The sequence below is a fragment of the Typopeltis vanoorti genome, chromosome 18 (genome assembly GCF_054136105.1).
Source record: "Typopeltis vanoorti isolate ZY-2024b chromosome 18, IOZ_Tvanoo_1.0, whole genome shotgun sequence".
NCBI lineage: Eukaryota > Metazoa > Arthropoda > Arachnida > Uropygi > Thelyphonidae > Typopeltis > Typopeltis vanoorti.
In genome coordinates, this window is record NC_143566.1 from 60,329,040 (window position 1) to 60,351,412 (window position 22,373).

General features: G+C 34.0%; 1 protein-coding gene across 1 annotated transcript in view; it reads left to right on the top strand.

The window, feature by feature from the left end:
• Skp2 (S-phase kinase-associated protein 2) overlaps positions 1-22,373 on the top strand; it is a 105,741-nt gene that overhangs the window by 22,411 nt on the left and 60,957 nt on the right. The window contains exons 3-4 of the mRNA XM_090408421.1: positions 4,968-5,076; positions 11,826-11,940. Coding sequence (XP_090264547.1) covers positions 4,968-5,076; positions 11,826-11,940 — 224 coding nt within the window. The remainder of the gene's footprint in view (positions 1-4,967; positions 5,077-11,825; positions 11,941-22,373) is intronic.

Here is a 22,373-nt window from a genome sequence, read left to right on the forward strand (position 1 = left end):
ATTCTCTAAGAACACAGCTGACTTATTTGCCAGATACTTTTGATATGCTTTCTTCATTTTCTTCACTGCCTATTTAACTTCCTGTGTCCACCTTGGAGTTCTGATTTTTATATTCTTGCATTCAACCTCACTGATTGATCCAGCCTCTCTGGCTGAATCAGTCAGGGTTTTCTTCAGGGCGTGCCACTGAATCTCCAAGGTTTGGTTCCTGTTCTCAAATGCTTTCATTTTTTCTTGAATAATATTTCTGTATTTTAGTCTATAGTTCGCATCTGATAGCTGCTCAACTTTTATTCGCTTTAAAACTTTCTTACAAGTTCTACTTTTCAATATGAAATTCAATTTTTTCCTGCTCTAAACTAAATGGTGAACACTTATAATTTCAAATCCTCTCTACACTCTAATGTCCTGCACCCGGGAGAAAACATCACTATCAACAATAACATAGTGAATGAGACTTTTCTTATTCCTTGTCTCTTCTCTCCATGTGAATTTGTGCACATTTTTATGTTGGAACATTGTGTTAGTAATAACCAGTTCATGTCTTGAGCAGAAATTCAATAGGTATTTACCATTATTATTAGCTTTGCTTTTTTCTCCAGATTTTCCCAAAATATTTTTGTATGTCTGACAATCATTTCCTACTCTGCTATTTAGATTCCCAACAAGGAGCAACTTCATTTTTTATTGTGTCTGTTGCTTTCTCTAAAGCAGAGGTGGGCAAACTTTTTAGATGACCATTGACCTCTTTATGGAATCCTTGATCCCTCATCGATCCTCATCATGTTAAATAAATGAATAAATGTTATCAATAATAAATTTCTCATTATTATTTTTATGGCTATTTTGCTTGCTTCTATTTAGGAGTGCTCCTTTACAGAAGCAGGCAAAATAGCTGTAAAAATAATAGTTTTTAAGGGGAGTAACATGGGAGTTTTCCTAGAAAAAATATCTATAAATTTCTCAATTTAAAAATAATTATATCTTCACCCTTTTACTTCATTACTGCTTCTCGATAAGAAATTGCTCCAATAGTCACTGAGACTTTTGTTTTTAAACAAAAATTTAGCTTCGAGATCCACACATATATAAATGAGCTCATCTTGTAAGTCAAATTCAATTGTCTGCATACTTAAAGATTTTTATAAAGAACATTAAAAATTTTCTTACATTTTATTGATTTACTTGGAATGGTTAATGAGAAGGATGTGCTTGATGAATAGTAGCCATTGCATCAATATTCGGTTGGATATTGGTGAGTTTTAGCCTTAAGTTGCCACGCTCTTCCAGGTTCATTCTGTTCCTCTCCTTTGTTAAAAGTGAATTTGTATGATTAAAACCTGCTTCAACCATGTATGAAATTGGGAATTCAAGTAAAAAGGGTTCAACTGCTGCTCTAAGCTTGGGGTATTTATTATTAGTATTTACATTGCTCCAATAGTCACTGAGGCTTTTGTTTTTAAACAAGGATTTAATTTTGAGATCCACACATATATAAACGAGCTCATCTTGTAAGTCAAATTCAATATCTGCATTTTCTATTTCCAAATCAAACGGTGTAATAATCTGGTCAGGTACATGCATTTTCTCCAAGTCCTCGAAACATACTTTAAGGTCTTCCTTTAATTTTTCTCGGTGATTTATGTATATCTTTAGGTCACAATATGAAAATTTCCCCTCTTCTCCATCTTCCAGTTACCGTAGGTTTGAAAAGTAGCTGGAATCTTTATGTGCCAATGAAGATTTAAATAGGACTATTTTAGCTTATTAGGATTGTTCAGACTTGAATAATTGTGACATCTTTACCTTGCAGGCATTTCTGTATTTCATTAAATTTTGAATATAGGTCTGTCAAATAAAAAAGATGATTTTTACACTTTTTTTTTGACTCATCATATAGTGAATTGTCCACATCCGTAAGAAACGCGACAGTGGAGTCATACAAATCAACAAATCTTTGGAAAGAATCACAACATTACAAAAAAGTCGCAAATTCAGAGAATGCGCCTTAATTTTATTCACTAACCCAATACACACTTTTAAGGCAGCAAGCAGTTTTGCCAATTAGATTCTTGGCTACAAGATGGGTTCTGTGTAATACACAGTGAACAGTATGCATTTTGGAAACCTTTTTCTTGAGTAAGGATACAAATCCTCTGTTACAGCCACCATTGCTGGTGCACCATCAGTAGACATTGCAGTAATATTTTTGAGGGGGAACACTAAGTTTCTGCAAATAATCCTCTAGGCATCACAAAATTGTCTCACCTTTTGCATCAGCTTTAAGGTAGTTGGCAAACAAAGACTCGTCAACAATGCACTTTAGGATTTGACTATTATACCTCACATAGGCCATGAGAACACTTGCACTACTGAATGTTGACTCATCAAGTTGGATGGAAAACTTGCAATGTTGAAGCTCTGACCCCCCAAAGTTTTCTCCACATCATTGGCCATCTCATCAATACTCCGGCTCACTATCTTTACACTTAAAGATATATATTTTAAAGCAGGTTGAGAGTCTTTCTTCATAACAGTTTCAATCGCATCTTTAATGGGTGGTATGATGATCTCCTCACAAGTCTTATGTGGTTTTCCTTTCTTTGCTATATTAAGAGAGATACTATATGAATGCCTCCAGTCATTCTTCATAATCTCCACTGGCAGGTGCTTTTAAAAATGTCTTTAAATTTGATTGTTTTATGATCTTTTCTTTCAGTGCTTTAAAAAAATTTAAGTATTTGTTTTTCTTATCAGAGTGAACCCTTTCGAGATGGTCTTTCATCTTTTCTGACTTTATGGCATCATTACTGAAAGTCTTTTCACATAATAGGCACATAGGCATTGTTTCATTGGTAAAAGCTGGTATAAATCCAAATTTTAAATATTCTTGCGAATACTGTCGACACTTCTTACTATCAGGGGGCCACCATTATGGGCACTACAACTTTAAAAAAATTACACTGTAAATTCTAAGTTATCAGATCACTGAACACCACTCTGATAGCTGTGGGTGATAAATGTGCACTAGCCCTGATTGTCTCTGTTCTGGATGTCTTCATCGGGAGAGCGTACGCTTCTCCCTTGTTGGATCAGCCAGTTGGCCTTGCATGTTTACTATGTATTACTCAAAATCGTTTTAGGTGTTTATTGACCCATTTAAACCCCTAGACATTTATCAGCCCCTTGGGATAGCCACATCGATTCCCAGGGGCCGATATCAACCACTTTGCTAAAACCTCAAAAAGTTTCTCCACTTCTACCTTAGTTGAACCTTCTGTGGGACCATAGGCACAAATAAGTCTCATTGTTCAGTTCTCCATTCTGATATTTGCCCACATCACTCTACTTGATATTGCTTGCCATTCAAGAAGATTAGCCTCATATTTAGTGTTGAATACTATAGCTGCTCCTTCTTTTCCTTGATTGTCATTGCCTAAATATAACATTTTGTATTTATTGCTCAGAAAAATCTCACCAGATTTTGTTCTTTTTTTGTTTCAGTCACTCCTATTATGTTGATCTGATACTTATTTAATTCCTCAGCTTGCTCTATTTCTTTGCCATTCAGGCTTCTTAAGTTGATAGTACTGATCTTGAACTCTGTCGATGTTGAGTTGGGGTGTGTTTTTTGCTGTTCGTCCTGGTTCCCTGGCAAAAACAACGTGGCCCTTGTTTAACTGGGCAACGTCCCAGCTGGCATGAAATTCTGTCATATTGTACCATCATTTTATGTTGTGATTTAAGCTGATAAAAATACAATTTGGTTGGCTAAATCCCATATTGTCAGCCCATCCTCATTCGTTCAGTATCCAGGTAGATACCTAACAGGGTGAACTACGAGAAAGTGAGGATTGGACATTAGGTCAGAAGCCCTGGTCATTTCTCTGCATTCCTTTAAAGGCTATGTGGAGGTCTCCTCTCAGTTATACAGCTTTGATCCTTAAGCACACCAGTCTTACACTCTTCTTGCAGAATTATATTCCGCCATTCTTACAAACATTGAGAATAGTTTAGATAGACTCTCCTGTGAAAAATTGGAGTATATATCCACTGTTAGCAAAGAAAGAATGAAGAAAACATTGCTAAACATAATTAAAGAAAAAAAAATCTCAGTGACTGATTTATTTATTTTTATTATTATTATTTTTTTTTTCAGAATTTTTTGCATTTAATTTATATATTTTTCTTGATTTAATCAGAATAATTTTTTGTTGAATATTTATGCATTTCCAAAACTTTATATGAACATAATTGTGGTTATGAGAAATATTGATTTTCGTATATATTTGATACATGTTTTAGGGAATTAATTGAAAGATAAAACAGGAAATGATATGCATGTAGTGTTGTTAACAGGATCGGATCTAAATAGAAAATTTTACGCTGTCAATTTGATAAGTAGTTGTAAACAATTCATCACAATATCAGAACTGCTTATTGCATTGTGCATGGTTAAAGTGTGAATTATTATTATTTTTTTTTTTTCCCTTAAAGTAGTAAAAGAATAGATCCTTTTTTGATGCAGGTAATATACATTTGTCACAAGGTTGCTGATCCATAGAATTGTCACAGTTACTATTATGACTCTAGCCCAGTTAGTAAATGGGATAATAAAAGTTATAGGTTTAGAAATTATTAAGATTTTTATAAGTACAATTTTGATTTCTAACTCTGGATCGAGTAGAATAATACAACAAACAAACCCTCTGAGACTGTTTAATACATTAAAAAGTCTCAGAATTTTTCATTATAACATACAACAACTATTTTATTGTAGTGGAAGATATCCTACTGCAAAATTGAAAGCACATATTTAGACAGGACACATTGTGCATATATATAGTAAATTGCTATTGGATAATAAGATTATCTTTTAGTTTAGTTCAACATGTTTTAAATTCTCATTGATATTTTTAATGTATTGATTCATAAATATATTCAGTTTTTCCTTTTTTTTTTATAAGATCATTTTTCAAAACTGTCAGATGAAATAATTCTTCATATCTTCAGATGGCTGACAAAATCAGTTTTAGTGAAGTGTGCTCAAGTGTGCAAAAGATGGAAAAGACTGAGGTTCGCATATTTTAATGCTTTAAATTTTGGATCACAAGATTGTTTAGTTTTAAATTATAGATTCAATTTTGACCCAATACTATTTTTTCCTTTAAAATGTTTACTCTCTTAGATCAGATATCATATGTCTGCAAGGCTTTTTTGTGTGTGTAGAGTGTGGAAACTACCCAAAATGTTTTGACTCATTGCCTTTGATAGAAAGTGCAGTTGATGAAATGAATTTATTCTAGTTTGATAGTAGAGGCTGTGAGTGGTTTGACAATAAACTTGCTCATATAACTAACTGCAGTGTCATTTAAAGTAGACTCATATTGAGTGCCTTTTGGCAATTTTTACCAGAATGACTGATAGAGCAAGCAGTGGCAGAAGGCAAACTTTTGATTGTTTTGCAAAATTCAAGTTAAAAATTCACAGGGCATCATTAACAGAACTTAATATAGACTTATAATAAATTTAATTTAACCCTTTATCCAAGTGTGAGCAAACAAAGTTTGCGCCTGAAAGTATCTTCAGGACTGGGGTAAGGTGCTTTCAGGTTAGAAGATACTGAAGATACTTTCAGGCGCAAACTTTGTTTGCTCACACTTGGATAAAGGATTAAACTAAATTTATTATACTCTAACCAAGTGAAAAATAAACTTTCAACATCTTTCTCTAAATCCAAAGTAATTTATTAAAAAAGGGTGGCACACCATTTGGCAACTCCTATAGGTAGAGATGACCTGCTAATGCTTCTGCCTGGTATCTCCACTTGGGCCTGGCTCCCACTGAAGAGACCAGGCAGAAGCATTAGCAGTGTTTGACCTCTATAGCAAAGGCCTGATTTTTTTTTTCTCCATTTCTTCGGACTACATCAGATATCATGGAGAGATTAGACATTGCTTTCCAAGAATACATACAACTTTAAAACAGCTATTCTGTAGACCTGTGTATTAAACTTGTGGATACCTGTATTAAAATTGAGATATTCTACAAATTCAAAAATATATATAAATAAATGAAAGTTATGAAGTTAATAATAAAGTATTATTTTATATAGTAGTTATTTAAACATATGTTCCAATTTCTATGCTATGATCAAGACATTTTGCAATGTTATTCATATCTTTATCTACTAAAGTCTTGCTTAGTTATTAAATAAATGCATTTAGATTACATATTGGAGGCAAAGTATAATTTTGTATAAACTGTTAACTTTTGTAATGTTTGTGTTGTATGCATTCACATATTTACATGGAGAGATGATGCAAGGAATAAGAAAAGTTTCATTGACTGTTGTTGACAGCAATGCTTTCCTGCTGGTTCAGGGCACAAGCGTATATAGAGGATTTGAAATAGGAAGTGATTACCATTCAGTGCTGAGCAGAATAAAATTGAACTTCATATTGAAAAGAAGGGTGTATAAGAAAGTTCTGAAATGAATCAAAGTTAACAGTTATCAGAAGTGAACTGTCAACTTAAATACACCAACATTATTCAAGAAAAACAAAGAGGTTGAAAACAAGAACCAAACCTTGGAGATTCAGTGACAAACCCCCTAAAGAAAACTTTGATTCAGCCGGAGACACAAGGATAGAAAAATCAGAACTCCATGGTGGACTCAGGAAGTTAAAGAGATGGTCAAGGAAAAGAAGAAAGCATATTGTAAATTCCTGGCGAGTAAGTCACCTTGTGCACTTAGGGTATACAGAGAAAAATGTGTGAAAGCAAAGCATTATGTAAAATTAGCTAAACAAAAGTCATGGGAAGACTTTGGTAAAAACATTAAAAATAAATCTAATCTTTAAAGGTACCTGTGGCATGATTATAAATAATAAATTACACGATAACTACAGTAATTAACTTTAATGAAATGAAGGTACAGATATTTTGTACTGAAAATAACAGTACATCATCAGTGTGTAGAAACAAGCAATCAAGGAACCGGATTATGAAGTGTACATACAGCAGTGTCGGTGGTTTACCAATTAAAAACTATTGCCGCGTGCTAGAAATTAGTATTAATAAATAATATTATTAAACAACTATTTTTGATGATAAGATAAGAATCTCCCAAACTTTTTTTTGTGGGGGGGGGGGGAGACAATTGTTCCAATTCAGATTTGGCAGATTAGGCAAAAAAAAGGCATTTGTCTTTTTTGCCTAAATAGCTGAATAGTTTTCTATTCAGCTGAATAGAAATGGAGAATAGAGCAAGTATTTTTACTTGCTTTATAGTTCTCCATTCAAGTTGATTTTCCTGCTTATTTTCATAGTCTTTGTCTTTTTATTGCTGATTTTCATATGAATTTATTACAGCTGTTATTCAATTTAATTAGGAAATCCTGCAACTTTTTACTGAATTTGTTTAGGAGTATAACATTATCTGCATAAAGTAAAGAAAGTTGGATATCTTTAGTTTTGATATCAGGCCTAATGCCACTTTTTGATAATGTTATAGCATATAGATGACGAATAACAGTGGAGGTGGTGCACACCCTAGTGTCTCCTGTCTGATTTTTATGTTAAAATATTGTACTTATTTCAGTTCTAAAGGCTTACAACTTAGAGATATGTATTGCTCTGTATAATGATGTTCCATTTACTCCATATCCTCGTAATGTTTTGAATAACTTCTCTTTCTCTCGCTCTCTTGGCACCTTGCCTTATTCCTTTTCCAGATTTGCACAACTCAATTATAGATCCTTGTTGTAATTCCAGTTATCTTGAATTGAAAGTCTGATTCCTACAGCATCTTTTTGGTCTAAACTCAGCTTATTCTTTTCTAAGTTTCCTTTCCACAATTTTTTTTACTCTCTTCATTAAGTATGCTTGCATAAAACTTATCTGGAACACTCAGCAAGGGAATTCCTCTGTAATTTTCATATTCAATTTTATTTCCTCTTTTGTAGATGGATGCTATAAGTGCTCTGGTCCAATCATCTGGAATTCAACCTTCTGACCATAACTTTGGAAATTATGCAGTGCAAAAACTCTAAACTCAGCTTATTCTTTTCTAAGTTTCCTTTCCACAATTTTTTTTACTCTCTTCATTAAGTATGCTTGCATAAAACTTATCTGGAACACTCAGCAAGGGAATTCCTCTGTAATTTTCATATTCAATTTTATTTCCTCTTTTGTAGATGGATGCTATAAGTGCTCTGGTCCAATCATCTGGAATTCAACCTTCTGACCATAACTTTGGAAATTATGCAGTGCAAAAACTCTAAAGCTTTCATGCATCCATATTTGAGCATTTTTGTTTGGGTATCACCTATTCCAAATGTCTTTTCACATTTGAGGTTTTTAATGTCTTTTCTATCTCTGGTATTAATAGGTATTAATATCTGATATTAATATTAATTGTTTTCTATCACTTTTTTTTTTCATTTTGGCTGCCTTCAAAGTAATTACTCCAAACATCTAGTATATCATTATCATCTCTAATTCCTTTTACAGTACTCTTTATTGTTCTGTTTTACAGTACTCTTACATTTTCTCAGAGCACATGCTGATTTATTAGAAAGGAACTTTTTGATAGTTTTTTTTTTTTATTTCATGGGTATTTCTTTAACTTCCTGAGTCATCCACCATGGAGTTCTCTTCTTGCAAACAACTTTGCCATATGCTCTGCCAACCATATTGCTTGGCTGAATCAATCAATGTTTACTTTAGAGTTTGTCACTGAGTCCCTAAAGCTTAATTCTTGTCTTCAAACTCCTTTATTTTTCTTGAATGATATTTGAGTCTTCAGTTCACCTCTGAGTTGCTCGACTTTGATTATTTTTTACTTTCTTAAACACTTTTTTGTTTCAATATGAAATTTACTTTTATCCTGCTCATGTATTCGTTCCCTTTAAATGTACCAGTTATTTACACGTGTCTCATTTCTAATTTATGTAGATTCACATATTATTTCTTACACATTTTAGTAATCTAAGTAAACCAATCAAATTTAGAATTTTGCTTATTTTCTCTAAATATATCATGAAACAAACTGATTAGGTTTAGTTTTGGTTTCAATGAAATCGCATCCATGATTTGTGTCATGCTTGTCCAATATTTAAATGGAAAGCATATAAGATTCTTATATCCAACCCTGTAAGCAAGTACAACACAATAAGGTGATTTATTCCTCTCCATCACAAACATTTAACATGTTTGTGATGGAAAGAAATGCACTCTACTTGAGCAAAACACTCATTGTACCAGATTTTTGCAAGCATACTTGAAAAGAAAAAAAAGTTAACTTGAAGAATTAAGAACAAACTGGATTCATTCCAAATAGAGGGTATCAGATGAAATTTATTACTTAATTCAAATAAAAGAAAAATCATGAAAATCTAGTCAGCTAATGCAAACACAATCATAAACTCACATACTGTAACAAACCATTTGCTACCAGAGTTACAACCAAATCCCTGTAGGCATAATTGCTGGCAGTTCTAAAGGAAATTCCCTGTAACCAGTTATTGTAGTTCTTATGAGTTTGCTATAGTGTGAGTATTTTTAACAACAATCTCTATTTATGTTTTGTAGAACTTGTCAAGGCACATAATAAAGTATCAAGAGAAAAACTATTTTGAAAACATCTGAAAAAGTTATTTGTATCTTCAACAATATATAACTTATATTCAAATTGAAGATCAGTAATTGGAATTGAGGATTGTACAGGACAATGGTTTGATATTAATCAAGTGTAAGACAAAGATGTGCATTCTCTGCATTTTATAGAGATGGCATATGACAGAGATGGATTATGTTTATAATTTAGCTGTGTTGTATGCTATCTTTAAGGGTTATATTGCTAAGGAAAGTGATGTTAATTCTATCATCTGTTATTTGTTATTTGTATCTTCAACAATATACAACTTATATTCAAATTGAAGATCAGTAATTGGAATTGAGGATTGTACAGGACAATGGTTTGATATTAATCAAGTGTAAGACAAAGATGTGCATTCTCTGCATTTTATAGAGATGGATTATGTTTATAATTTAGCTGTGTTGTATGCTATCTTTAAGGGTTATATTGCTAAGGAAAGTGATGTTAATTCTATCAAAATTGATATTACTCTAGTTGCAGTTGATTACTCAATTTTGATAACATTATTCTTGTCCTCTTGATACAGAAAACATCTTTTAATACATAGCATCATATATAAGTAAATGAGACTTGTAGAGATCTGTAAATAAATCTCCTAATCATTAAGGCTAGCAAATTATATTTAGTAAATTCAAATTAAATGTCTGCAGTCAGCTGAGTGGTTACGTGCTCTGCAACCATATGCCTAGGAAAGGAGTGCCCTGCGTTCGATTGTCATCTCACTGACGTGAGGAGCTAAGGATCTTTCTCAGGCATAGCCAAGTTAGCCGGTCTAGGACTTGAGCTGCAGAGTTTTTCTCCCCAGTTTATCTGGGGTTTTTCCTCCCACAAAGTGGGCAAACCAGTCTTAAGAACACAACACATCACAGACAATTACACATGATTGAGAGTGGGGGTAACAACCCCACCTCATAATAAGTTATGAAACCCAAAAATGGGAGGCCAAGGCCCTACGTGGGACTGTAGTGCCAAAGAAGAAGAAGAAATCAAATTAAATAATTTATTGCTACAAAATGGTAATAAATAATAAAACAATAAAAAGAATAGTAATAAAAAAGATTAAAAAAAAACAGCAATTAAAGATAAACAATGAAAATGTTCAGGAAAATTGGAAATATCAACTACATTCTTAGTGACAAACTGTAGAATAAGTAACATCAACAAATAGTTAATTCTGCATAGCAGATTACCAAATTCTTTCTCACCAGAGCTGCATAGGCACAGTACTATTCTAAAGGAAATTGACTGTAACCAATAAACTATTCCTGTGTCTCCTACAACTTCTGTATAATGATTGATCATATTAGATATAGTTTTGTGAAGATAAATTTGAAAATAGATAATAAAATAAGTAAGGCTAGTTTATGGTGAGAAGACAGTTAAAATAAAATGATATGAAACAATAGAGAAATCAGCTGAAATGCAAACTAGCAGTAGACAGTGTTTAAACCAGTTTCAATCACATGGATCCAAGAGTTTGATTAGAAATAAAACTTTTGAAAGAATGGAGACTGTAAATATGAAATTTCATAGGAAAATCAGAGAGTGAATAGATGGCTTCATTAGCATAACAACTGGACATTTAGTACTCAGAAATTTGTAAGCATCTGAGTTGATACAGTCACTTAAACAGAATGGCAGATGGGACTAGCAAAACACTGTTTTGCTAGTCCCTCTTTATAGATGCTGTTGGGAGTTTAGCAGACAAAAGTAAAAGAACCCTGTTGACAATCTGATAAATAATAGATTAGCAGAAAATTATGACATGAACTAATGTTTTCCCCCTCCTCAATTATGCTGGAGGGGTATTAATATACAAGATAATATCTTGTATACCTTAGAATAAACTCAATTGAAATCAGATTTAGCATTGTGTTTTTAAATTTTGATGTAAATTCTGTTTAGCAATTCTTCAACGGTTAAACTATCATTTACCCACCCTTCCTGCTATGGCATCTTTAGCTGTCAGTCAAATATGAATGCATAGTGTTCTATTAAATGCATGGAAATAATAGGGATATGGAGTATAAAGATAGTTAATTTGGGTGGTTAAAGTCTGAGAAATGAGCAGTTGCTTTTTTAAATATGGAATTTAATTTTTAGTGCAATGAATATTATATCCTATTATAATATTTGTGAGATATATATTATTTATTTTCTGTAGTTTTGATGAAACGTTGTGGAAAAGAGTAGACTTAGGTCGCAAACATCTTCAGGAAGGTGTACTCGGACGGGTTATTAGCAGAGGGGTAGTTGTGTTGCGATTATCAATGTGTGAAGTAAGTTAGAATCACATGATTACTGTATGAAACTGCTTTTTTTTCCTTTTTTTTTAACTGGTAATCTTTTAATAAAGATGCTTTTTATATGTAAATTAGTTACTTTTAAGCCAGTTTCATCACTTACCATTAATGTCCTACTCATTCGATGTGGTTCTGAATACAAATTTTTTAAATCTCAATTTTCCCAGTTGGTGTATATTCAGAAACATGACTTGTTATATTCTTTTTTCCTGAGTTTATATGTATTTATTTGTATGAATTATCCATTATATATTAATGCCTGGTGTGGTGATGATATTCTGGTTATCTGGGAATGCCCAGATTATTTTCTGTGCATTATCAAAACATGTTTCAATATCATTCATGTTAGAAGTTGAGAAAAATGATGTCATTTTTTCCTGTATGTCATAACTTTGACAGTTTTATATAAAGTTTACAAAGACTGAATCATCCTTTCGTGTTAAGTCTGTAAAAATTACATGCAACAGTGTTTTTGTTTTGAAAAAATCATGGACAATGTAAATGTGTCTCTTAGCTATCATAGTTGTTCTATTCGACTGCAAATAGTATTAAATTGCTGTACTAATATCTAAACACACATTAAATCTACAAGGGGTGTTCAAAAAAAGACTGAACTTTTGCTATAAAGACTATTACTCCTTGTACAACATTTTAAGCACTGTACCCTTCAAAGTAATTCCCCCCCCCCCTCTACTGGTGATGTCGTTCCCAATGTTTCTTCCATTGTTGGAATGCACTTTCTGTGATGGTGTGCAGTTCTCTTATTGTATTTTCCTGAATCTCCTCTATGGTTTGGAAATGATGTCCTTTCAAAGTAGTTTTAAGTTTAGGAAACAGGAATAAAGTCTGCTGAGTCTAAGTCTGGAGAATAAGGTGGATGGGGCACAACGGACGTCTGATGTTTTGCCATATAACGTGCAGATGAGGAGAGATGCATGAGCTGGTACATTGTTGTGGTGCAACATCCAAGTTTGGTTTTCTCACAATTCAGGCCTCTTCCTATGCACAGCATCCCTCAAATGCACTAAAACTTCCTGGTATAACTCTTTGTTTACTATCTGACCACGGGATACAAATTCATAATGGACAATGCCTTTCCATTGACTGACTCATTTATGCTTTTTTTGGTTCAGGAGATCCTTTCCCCACCCACTGCAACAATTGCATCTTGGTTTCAACATCACCATAAAGCCACATCTCATCTCCTGTTATGATGTTCTTAAGAAAGTTTTCATTACCATCTGCATTGGTAAGCAGTTCCTGACTGATTTCGGCATGGTTCTCTTTCTGATTGTCAGTCAACAAATGAAGCATGAATTTTGCACTGACACAACACATCTGAAGTTTTTCAGTCAAAATTTGATGGCAAGATCCTATGCTGATGCCCACTTCGTCAGCAACTTCTCGGACAGTTAAACGATGATCTCCATGAATTACAACACAAACTCTCTCGACATGGTCGTCATCATCTTCTGATGTGGAAGGTCGTCCAGGTCTGGGATCTTCACCAACCGATGTTCTGCCCTTTTTAAAATGCTTCAACCACTCATAGCACTGCATTTGGCTCATACAGTCCTTCCCATACTTGGTTAAGCAAGTGAAATGTCTGTAAAATTTTTGCCAAGTTTGCAGCAAAATTTCACACACACATTCTTCAAGCTCTTTCTTTGTCACTAATCTGATGAACAGCTTGTGCACATACTTACTTCAGCTGATGTAACTCGACGACTAATGCTCATAGCAGAACGGGCAGATGGCAGTTTGTTGTAAAAACCTATCACTAGGTTCTCTCAGTAGCTGCAGTGCACTCTCTGTGCCAGTTGGCATGCTGTTTAAAAAGTTTGGTCTTTTTTTGAACATCCCTCGTATTATATATATTACTAATGATAATTCTCTCCTCTATTATTTCAAAACAATTTTACTTCCTTAATAATTAAGAGAATTGAGCATTCACACTTCTAAATACCAAAAAAAAAGAAATTAATTTAATAATTTCAATGTACATTAATTAAAATAAAAATATATAATATACAAAGATTGCTTTCAGAACAAGTATTTCATTCTAAGGCACTTTAAAAATATCATCATCAAATTCCTGACATGTACCATCAGGGGGTGAGTACATGAGTACAGGATATTATCATAATACTACATGAAAAAGTTACATCATTACTAACTTCCTATTGATCCTCCAAATTAATTTCTTATCTGTCAAGACTCCAATATTATCATATCTTATATTTCTATCTACTAAGGAACTTTTTACTATATCAATCCACCTAGCTCAGGGTCTTCTGGATTTTATTCCTGCCATCTTGACAACGAACACTTACTAACTTTCCCTCTCCCATTATCTTTCTGAAATTAACTCTGCTAACACATTCCTGAATGCTAACAAGTTCTTTCCTGATATTGTCATTTTAATATGATACTGCCATTGATGCCATCTGTTCCATCCTCCAATCTTAGAACTGTCATATTCATGATGTGCATTCTTTGATCAAATGTTATATTTTTAACTGCTCTGAAATCCGTATATTAAAATTGATTTCAACACTATCTACTATACAGCTAGTTTAGTGTTTCACTTATTCCATATAAATTTATTCATTTGACTTTCTACCATTCCAGCTTTGCTAAATCTGTTGTCTATTTCCATATTTTATTTGCATCTTCACTAAAAATTATACCTAAATAGTGGAAAAATTTTCCTTGTTCTATAGTTCCTCTTTTCAGGATGCAGTTGATATTTTCAACGTTTCATTGAAAATCAGCAACAAAAAGACAGAGACAATGAAAATAGGCAGAAATTCACACCAAATATATTACAATCTTTATTCAGTTTAGTTAGGGAATCCTGGAGATGTGTAATGGATTTATTTAGAAGAATAACATCTGCATAAAATTAACAGCTGAAATAAACCTCTCCGATTTTGATATCAGGTTAAGTATCATTTTCCTTCATAATGTGATCCATAAAGATGATGAATAATTGTAGAGATACTGCACACATCCTTAATGACTTACTACTTGATGACTGCTGACTTACTACTCAAATATTATTATTATTATTAAGTGACCCCTCCATGGAGTCCAAAGACTCATCGAGGGAGGATACCTACGCTACAACTCTCCATCTCCGCCACTCAATCCACCAACCACAACAAACCGCAACTACACTAACACCATCTACTGCCAACCAACATTACTAGTATTTTCACCTACAATCACAAACATCCATGCCCACAGCGGGATTTGAATCCCGCTGTGGGCATGGATGCTTGTGATGTGGGCATCCGCAGCCTTTTGAGTGGAGAGCCGATATGCTAACCACTTGGCCAACCAGGCTGGCAATATAAAATATAAACTAAGTATTGCTTCATATACTTTCCCATTTACACCATTTAACTGTAGTGTTTTGAATGACCTTTCTCTTAGCACCTTGTCATGTCTTTTCCAGATCTGTGAAATTTAAATAAATATGGAACCTTGTTATATTCCCATGATTTCTCAACTCTTTGTCTTAAATTGAAAATCTGGTCCTGACAACCTCTATTTGGCTTGAATCGACCTTGTTCTTCTCCAAGCTTCCTTTCACAATTTTTCTTAGCTGTTTTTCAAATATACTTGTATAGATTTTACCAGGAATGATCAGTAAGGAAATTCCTCTGTATTTCTCACATTCATTTGAAGATTTTTAAAGATTAAAAAGCCTGTGTAAATTTGTATAACTGACGATTTCGAGTAAAAAGTGGGTACACATTCAAAATTTCAAATAGCGCCCAAAGGGGTCTGGTGGTAGCACTCAGCAGGATAAAAGGCTGCACTAATTGAATTGTGTTTGAAGGAATAAAGTTGCAATGTAATGTCTCAGAGATCACCTAGATGATTTCATGTGGGAAAGAATAATTGGAAAGCTTGAATAAGGCTTCAGAATTACTGATTTTGCCAGAGAGTTTGGAATCTCACATACTATTGTATCCAGGCTCTCAGCAGTGTTTCAAACCATTGGAATGTGTTATCAATGCACCACAGCTGGTCAGCTTGCAAGTTGACTCCATTCAAGCATAGGTTAGGTTAGACAGATATAATGAGATATCTTGACAAACTGTGGCAAGATGTCTGTGATAAGTAGGCCTATATGCCTGAAGGCTTGTAGTCTGTGTCCCTTTATCCACAGCTCATCTTAGAGCACATTTTGAGTGGTGTTGTATCCATAAAAATTGGAAAAGACACCGATGGGCTAATGTTTGCAAGAATGTTCTTGAAAGGGATAGATATGGAGGTGCTGGGATCATGGTGTGGCGAGGCATTATGCTTAATGGATGCATCAATCTACAAGTCCTGGACAAAGGGACTATGACTGCTGAACAGTGATGTTCTTCAATGTCATGTTTGATTGTTTCATGGTGCTGTAGGCAAAGAATTCATTTTTATGGATGACAGTGCCAAACCACATCGTACACGAAAACAGTGGAGATACTTCTGGAGACAGAGGATATTAATCAAATAGAGTGACCAGCACACTCCCCAGATGATCTCAACCCCATAGAACACATTTTGGATGCAATAAGGAGATGCATTGCTGCTTGAAATTCTCCTCCAGAAAACAAACAAAGCCTTATCCTTGCTGTGAAGGAGAAGTGAGCTAGTTTGCCTCAAGAACTCCTGAATCACTTGGTGCTAATCGTGGTATGACATAAGAGGCACATTGCAGTTTGGGATGGACATATTCAATACTGAAATATCTCTCCACATAGTTTTCTGTAAGCACCGTACATTAATTCCTAACTATGTCCTTAGGAAATTTGCAGCTTTTGCCAAAAACATTGCAGTTTAATTTGTATGAAATTTATAACACATTTTTCATGTAATATAATTTATTAGTATGCTTGCAGTAGATTTATGTTCACATTTGGCTGTAATCATGAAAAGTTTTTCATATAAAGGTAAACATGTAGTTTGTCCTTAGCGCTTTTGGACGCTAGTGTATAAGAGCTCTACTCCAGTCATCTGGAATCTGACTTCTCTGACCAGAGCTTCTGAATTATGCAATTAGCCATTGTAAAACTTTTATAACTCCATATTTGAGCATTTCTGGTTGAATATCATCTATAGGTTTGTGATATCATTTCCACTTGGTATTGATATGTACTGTTTGACCACAGATGCGAGACCCATCGACACTTTTGCGCATGGCAGAAGAAGGCAAATCCATTCCAATAATAAGGTAATCAATGTATTTCGTGGGATGATATTTATTATTACATGTTGGAAAATTAGCCTTTCTTTTACGAGAATTCTAATTTTTAAAGTGGTAACTATTTTGCTTGTATAACAGTGGGAAAATTTTATGCATAAGCACATGTTTGCATGTTGGTGACAAATTTGTTCATCAACTTATTTTTTTCTCTCTCCTTCAACATGAATTGACTTCTTGGCACACTGCCAGCCACAGTTCTTTTAACTGTGGGCTTACAATATTCCTGATTGCAATTCCTCTTGAGGTTTTCTACCACCATGTTGTTATTGCTTGTTTCATTTAACAAGCTTTCAAAGTAATTACTCCAGACATCCAGAATATTTTTAATGTCAGTTTTCATTCCACATTTATAATCTCTGATTCCTTTTGTAATGCTCTTTCTTCTATTTCTAAGCTTTTCCATAGCCTCCATAATATTTTGCCATCTTGCAGATTTTTTTCTTTTTTTTTTTCTGTGTTCTTATCAGCTTATGGATTTTGCCTGCTAGTTTTGCACATTGCTTTGTTTTCTTATATTTTTCTCTGTATTCTCTAAGAGAACAATCTGACCCACTTACCAGGAATTTTCTGTATCCTCTCTACTTTTCTTACACAATCTTTTCAATATGAAATGCAGTTTTATCCTGCTCAAAACTAAATGGTGATCACTTCCAATTTGAGTCCTGTGTATTCTCTTGCAGCCTGATTCAGTGGGAAAGTATCACTATCAACGATAACATATTTAATAAATAAGATTTTTCTTATTTCTTGCATCTTCTCTCTCCATGTGAATTTGTGTACATTTTTATGTTGGAATATGATGTTGGTAATTACTAGTCCATGTCCCGAACAGAAATCCAGCAAGCGTTTACTATTATTATTAGTGTTGTGCTTTTCTCCAAATTTTCCTGAAATGTTTCTGTATGCCTATGGGATTTATTTCCTACTCTGTGTTTAGATCTCCAACAAGAACCAAATTTTTCTTTTTCATTCCTTCTCTAATACCTCGAAAAATTCCACTTCTCCTTATATAAATTTTGCCATGTAACCTTCTATGGAACAACAGGCGCTGATCAATCTCATTTTTCAGTTCTCCATTCCGATATTTGCTTGCCATTTAAGGAAATTATCTTTGCATTTAGTGTTAAATATAATAGCTACTCCTCTTTCCTGATCATTATTACCTGAATAAAATATCTGGTACTTGTTATTTAGAAGATATCATTTGTGTTTTACTAACATGTATTATGTCAATCTGGTAATTATTCATTTCTAATACTAGATCCATTACTTTTCCATCGATGCTTCTTATGTTCACTGTGCCAATCTTCAGCTCTCATGATGTTGAGTTGAGATTTGTTCCAGTAATTGACTTTTTGCTGTTCTCTCTGGATCCTTGACAAAAACAATGGAGGCTTTGTTTAAATAAGCGACACCAAAGCCAGTTTAAAATTCTGTCATGTTGTACTATCATTTTGCATTCTGGATTAAGAAAATAAAAATACAATTTATTGACTAATTTCCAAATTGATAGTTCATCATTTGTTCAGGTAGATGAACTCAGGTAGATACCTGTACCACGAGAAGTATTGGACATTATGTTGGAACCCCTGTTTGGCTCTCTGCATTCTTTAAAAGGCTATGTGAAGGTCATTTTCCAGTTATACAGCTTTGATCCTTATGCACGCCTTTAAAAAAAAAAAAAAATCACACACACGCACACAAATGGCTTAGAAAGAAGTCGATGAACACCCCCCATGGACACGGTGCAGTTTGCCATATAACGAGTCGCGTATTTGTAGCTGGTATAAGTTGGAGGAATATGATGCTCCCAAGTCAGTGCAACTGTGTCCAGGTGAAATGGCAGCGAGAAGGGAGCTGATGGAGTTTGAAAGAGGCGTCGTGATAGGATGCCATGTTGCAGGTCTATCTCTTCAGCAAATTGTTGACATATTAGACCATCCCAGGTCAACAGTCAGTAATACCATACTGAGATGGAAGTGCAGGGAGTCGACTGCAAGTGCTACCCACAGTGGACGTCCCACCACACTCACTGAACGTGACCATAAGGTGATGCATGTTCCACCATGTGTGATGACCTAAAGTTTCCATTTCTGTCATGAAACTAGTGCAGTGGGCCACCATTAGTTATTACCATAGAACTTAACTTAAAAATGAAATATAAATATTGACAAAAGAAATAAGTTTTTCATGTCATTATTACTTATAAATAAAATCAAACTTAGAAGTTAATATTTCCAATGATAATGTTGAAATATAAAATTATGATATGTGATTTCTAATAATATTTACATTGATCATTTCAAAACGTTGCCTTCTACTAAAGCAATATAAGCAGTCAAAAATTATTATTGTATAAAGTAATGAATTGCATTTTCCTCAGAATATATACATTAAACAAGAACTCAGTTATAAAGAGGAAATTGAATTTATGCAATTCTAATAAAACACAATGGGAAATTTATAACACATACTGATAGTCTACAGTTCTCGGCAATCTTAAGTCAGAAATTCAGTTTTCTGAAACACTCTTAAATATAAGGTGAATATAAGGCAGGAAAACCACAGATGCTCCGAGTGACAGGATAAGGGTGAAAGAGAATTTTTTCTACTAGTGCTTTGCTAAAGCCACTGTAAAAGGCAGGAAAACCTGCCATTGTACAAAGTTCTCTATTAAAGGACACTCTTCCTTTTACAGTGGCTTTAGCAAAGCACTAGTAGAAAAAATTCTCTTTCATCCTTGTCCTGTCACTCAGAGCATCTGTGGTTTTCCGCTTATATAGAGTTGTATCTCAGTAGTGTGCAGTAAGATATGATATCCATGCAACATACAAACCCATCAGTCTCATAAGGTTGTGGCTGTATTTTTGATATATTCCCAACTTTAGTTTTATTTTATTTATTTATTTTTATCACATCCACACATCATATATTGCAAAACCTATAGTACATCAGTGCTATGGAGTAAAAGGTTAAGAAGAAAAAAAAATATTGAAGAATGAAAGACAAGACTATAATCTACAGCTGAAGGTTGTACTCTTTAGAGAAGTTAGAGTGAGGGAGACTTGTTCCGTAGAACAGCATTGGGTGGAATGAATGAGTAGGAGAAGTCTGAAGTTCAACAGTCAATGAATGTTGGCCAGCAACTAGTCATATTCTTACAGTCTTGGAAGAAAGTGGAGTGATGATGGTGGCCAGTTCAGCAGAACATTGTCTAAAATAACCATAGAAGAGATATAAGTCAGAAACCAAATGTCTATGACAGAGCAATTGGAGTAAATTTGATAAAGTGGGATTATCAGTTAATCAGACTACTCTCTTGATTGCACCAAGCATCCTTAGAGAGGTTTTTGGTTGGGCACTGTATTTGAAGGTTGGATAGATTTGAGGTTTGTTCAATGTCAGCAATTGTATGGATGAGAAATAGTGTTGTGAGTGGAAAAGTATAGATCTAGTATCTTTTAGAGGCTGAAAAGACTATAAATGGGATGTTTTTGTCAGGAAAGGCTGTAGGTGTAAGTCCCAAGAAGAGAAATCTCAGAGATTCACTTCCCTTTACTTCTGATAATACTCAGATCTTAAAATTTCTCTCCAAATGAAAGAAATTCAGAAAACAGTATTATCAGAAGTAAGGAAAGTAAAGTGAGATCATTCTCATCTGAAATAAGACAGGACTATGTTTTGGTGGCATTGAAAGTTCACAAGATTATGATTGCTGCACTGAAGAAAATCAAACCACTTGAGTTTATACCGTTGGCCAGGAAAGATCTTGAAAATTCGAATGTTTGTGTGCTACCAGGTTTGGGTTTGTCAAATGAAATACAGAAATGAGTGTACTTCCCTCAAGAAAACTTGATAGGAGGTAATGTCATTGAGAGAACGTCATAACTTTAGGAAGCAATGTTTCCTCTAAGATGTGTACACCAGTCAAAAAGGGTATACACACATTTAGTCACTGTGCACACAAAATCTTTGCTTACAGAATTTCTAGTCGATAATTTTTGAATGTACTATAAAAACAAATTATATGATAAATCACTTATTATATTTAGTAACTCTTCTCCAATTACTTTACTCCAGTATTATATTACTATAATCCATTTCAACACTCTAATTGGTTACTTTTAGCCTGTTGTGTAGGTGAACTGACACCAACTTACATTTTTTAGAGTGTCTACTGTGTGTACAGTACAGTCACTTGAACTTGTGCAAACAGTGATAGATTTTTGTAGCTACATGAATTTAAGTGAATTCATTTAGTGCTTTCAGTTTTACAAGTTATAGCTAAATGCGAAAAGGGCAACATTAATATCAGAAATATTATATTAATGCACATATCGAGTCTGAAACTGGAAACTTGTGCACAAAATGTTATGTGCACATGAGCTGGCAAAAATTAGAGGGAATATAGTCAGGAAGACAGGAGGTGGGAAAAGAGAAATACTGGAACCATCTTAAACCTAATTATAAAGTCCAGAGACCTAGGGTACTCCAGCATTGGTGTGGAAATAACAGAATAAACCATCTGCCATATATAGCGAACAATCAGAGAGAGAAAGAAAGCTGGTAACCTAGTTGTAAATTGTAGAAGGCATCATAAAATGGCATTTTGCTGAGCAGACCCAATGAAATGCTCCACAAATGTCAAGAATGACAAGTTTCTTCAAGGTTTTGTAATGGTTAGGAGATTAGCTGTGGACAGGGAGTGGTGAAATTCATATCGCTGTTTACTGCTTAGTTGATGTGGGCTATGGTAGTGAAGAAATTGGCTTTGATGACCAATGTGATTTTTGAGTGAATTGAACTAAGAATAATTAGATTTGGCCAAATTTTATCACCATCTTGTTGGAATGGACTGTGAATATAGATTTATGTCTGTGTTGTTGGATAGATGTCGTTTCAGCAGCAAAGACTGAAAGGTTGGTATAGGATTGGTGTTAACTCTGAAGCATAAGTTTTTCATACAGTAGGAAGGAGTCATTTAACAATTCATCTGATCCCGGTAGTACCAAGATCAGATGAATGTTGATGTCCAGTGTTCAGAATTCTTTTGATTTCTTTGTGATGAAACACTAGAGGAGGTGTAGAGTGAGCTTTTCTTAATAATGCAGGAGTTGGCCTGTTGTGATTGTTTGCAGGAGTTCAA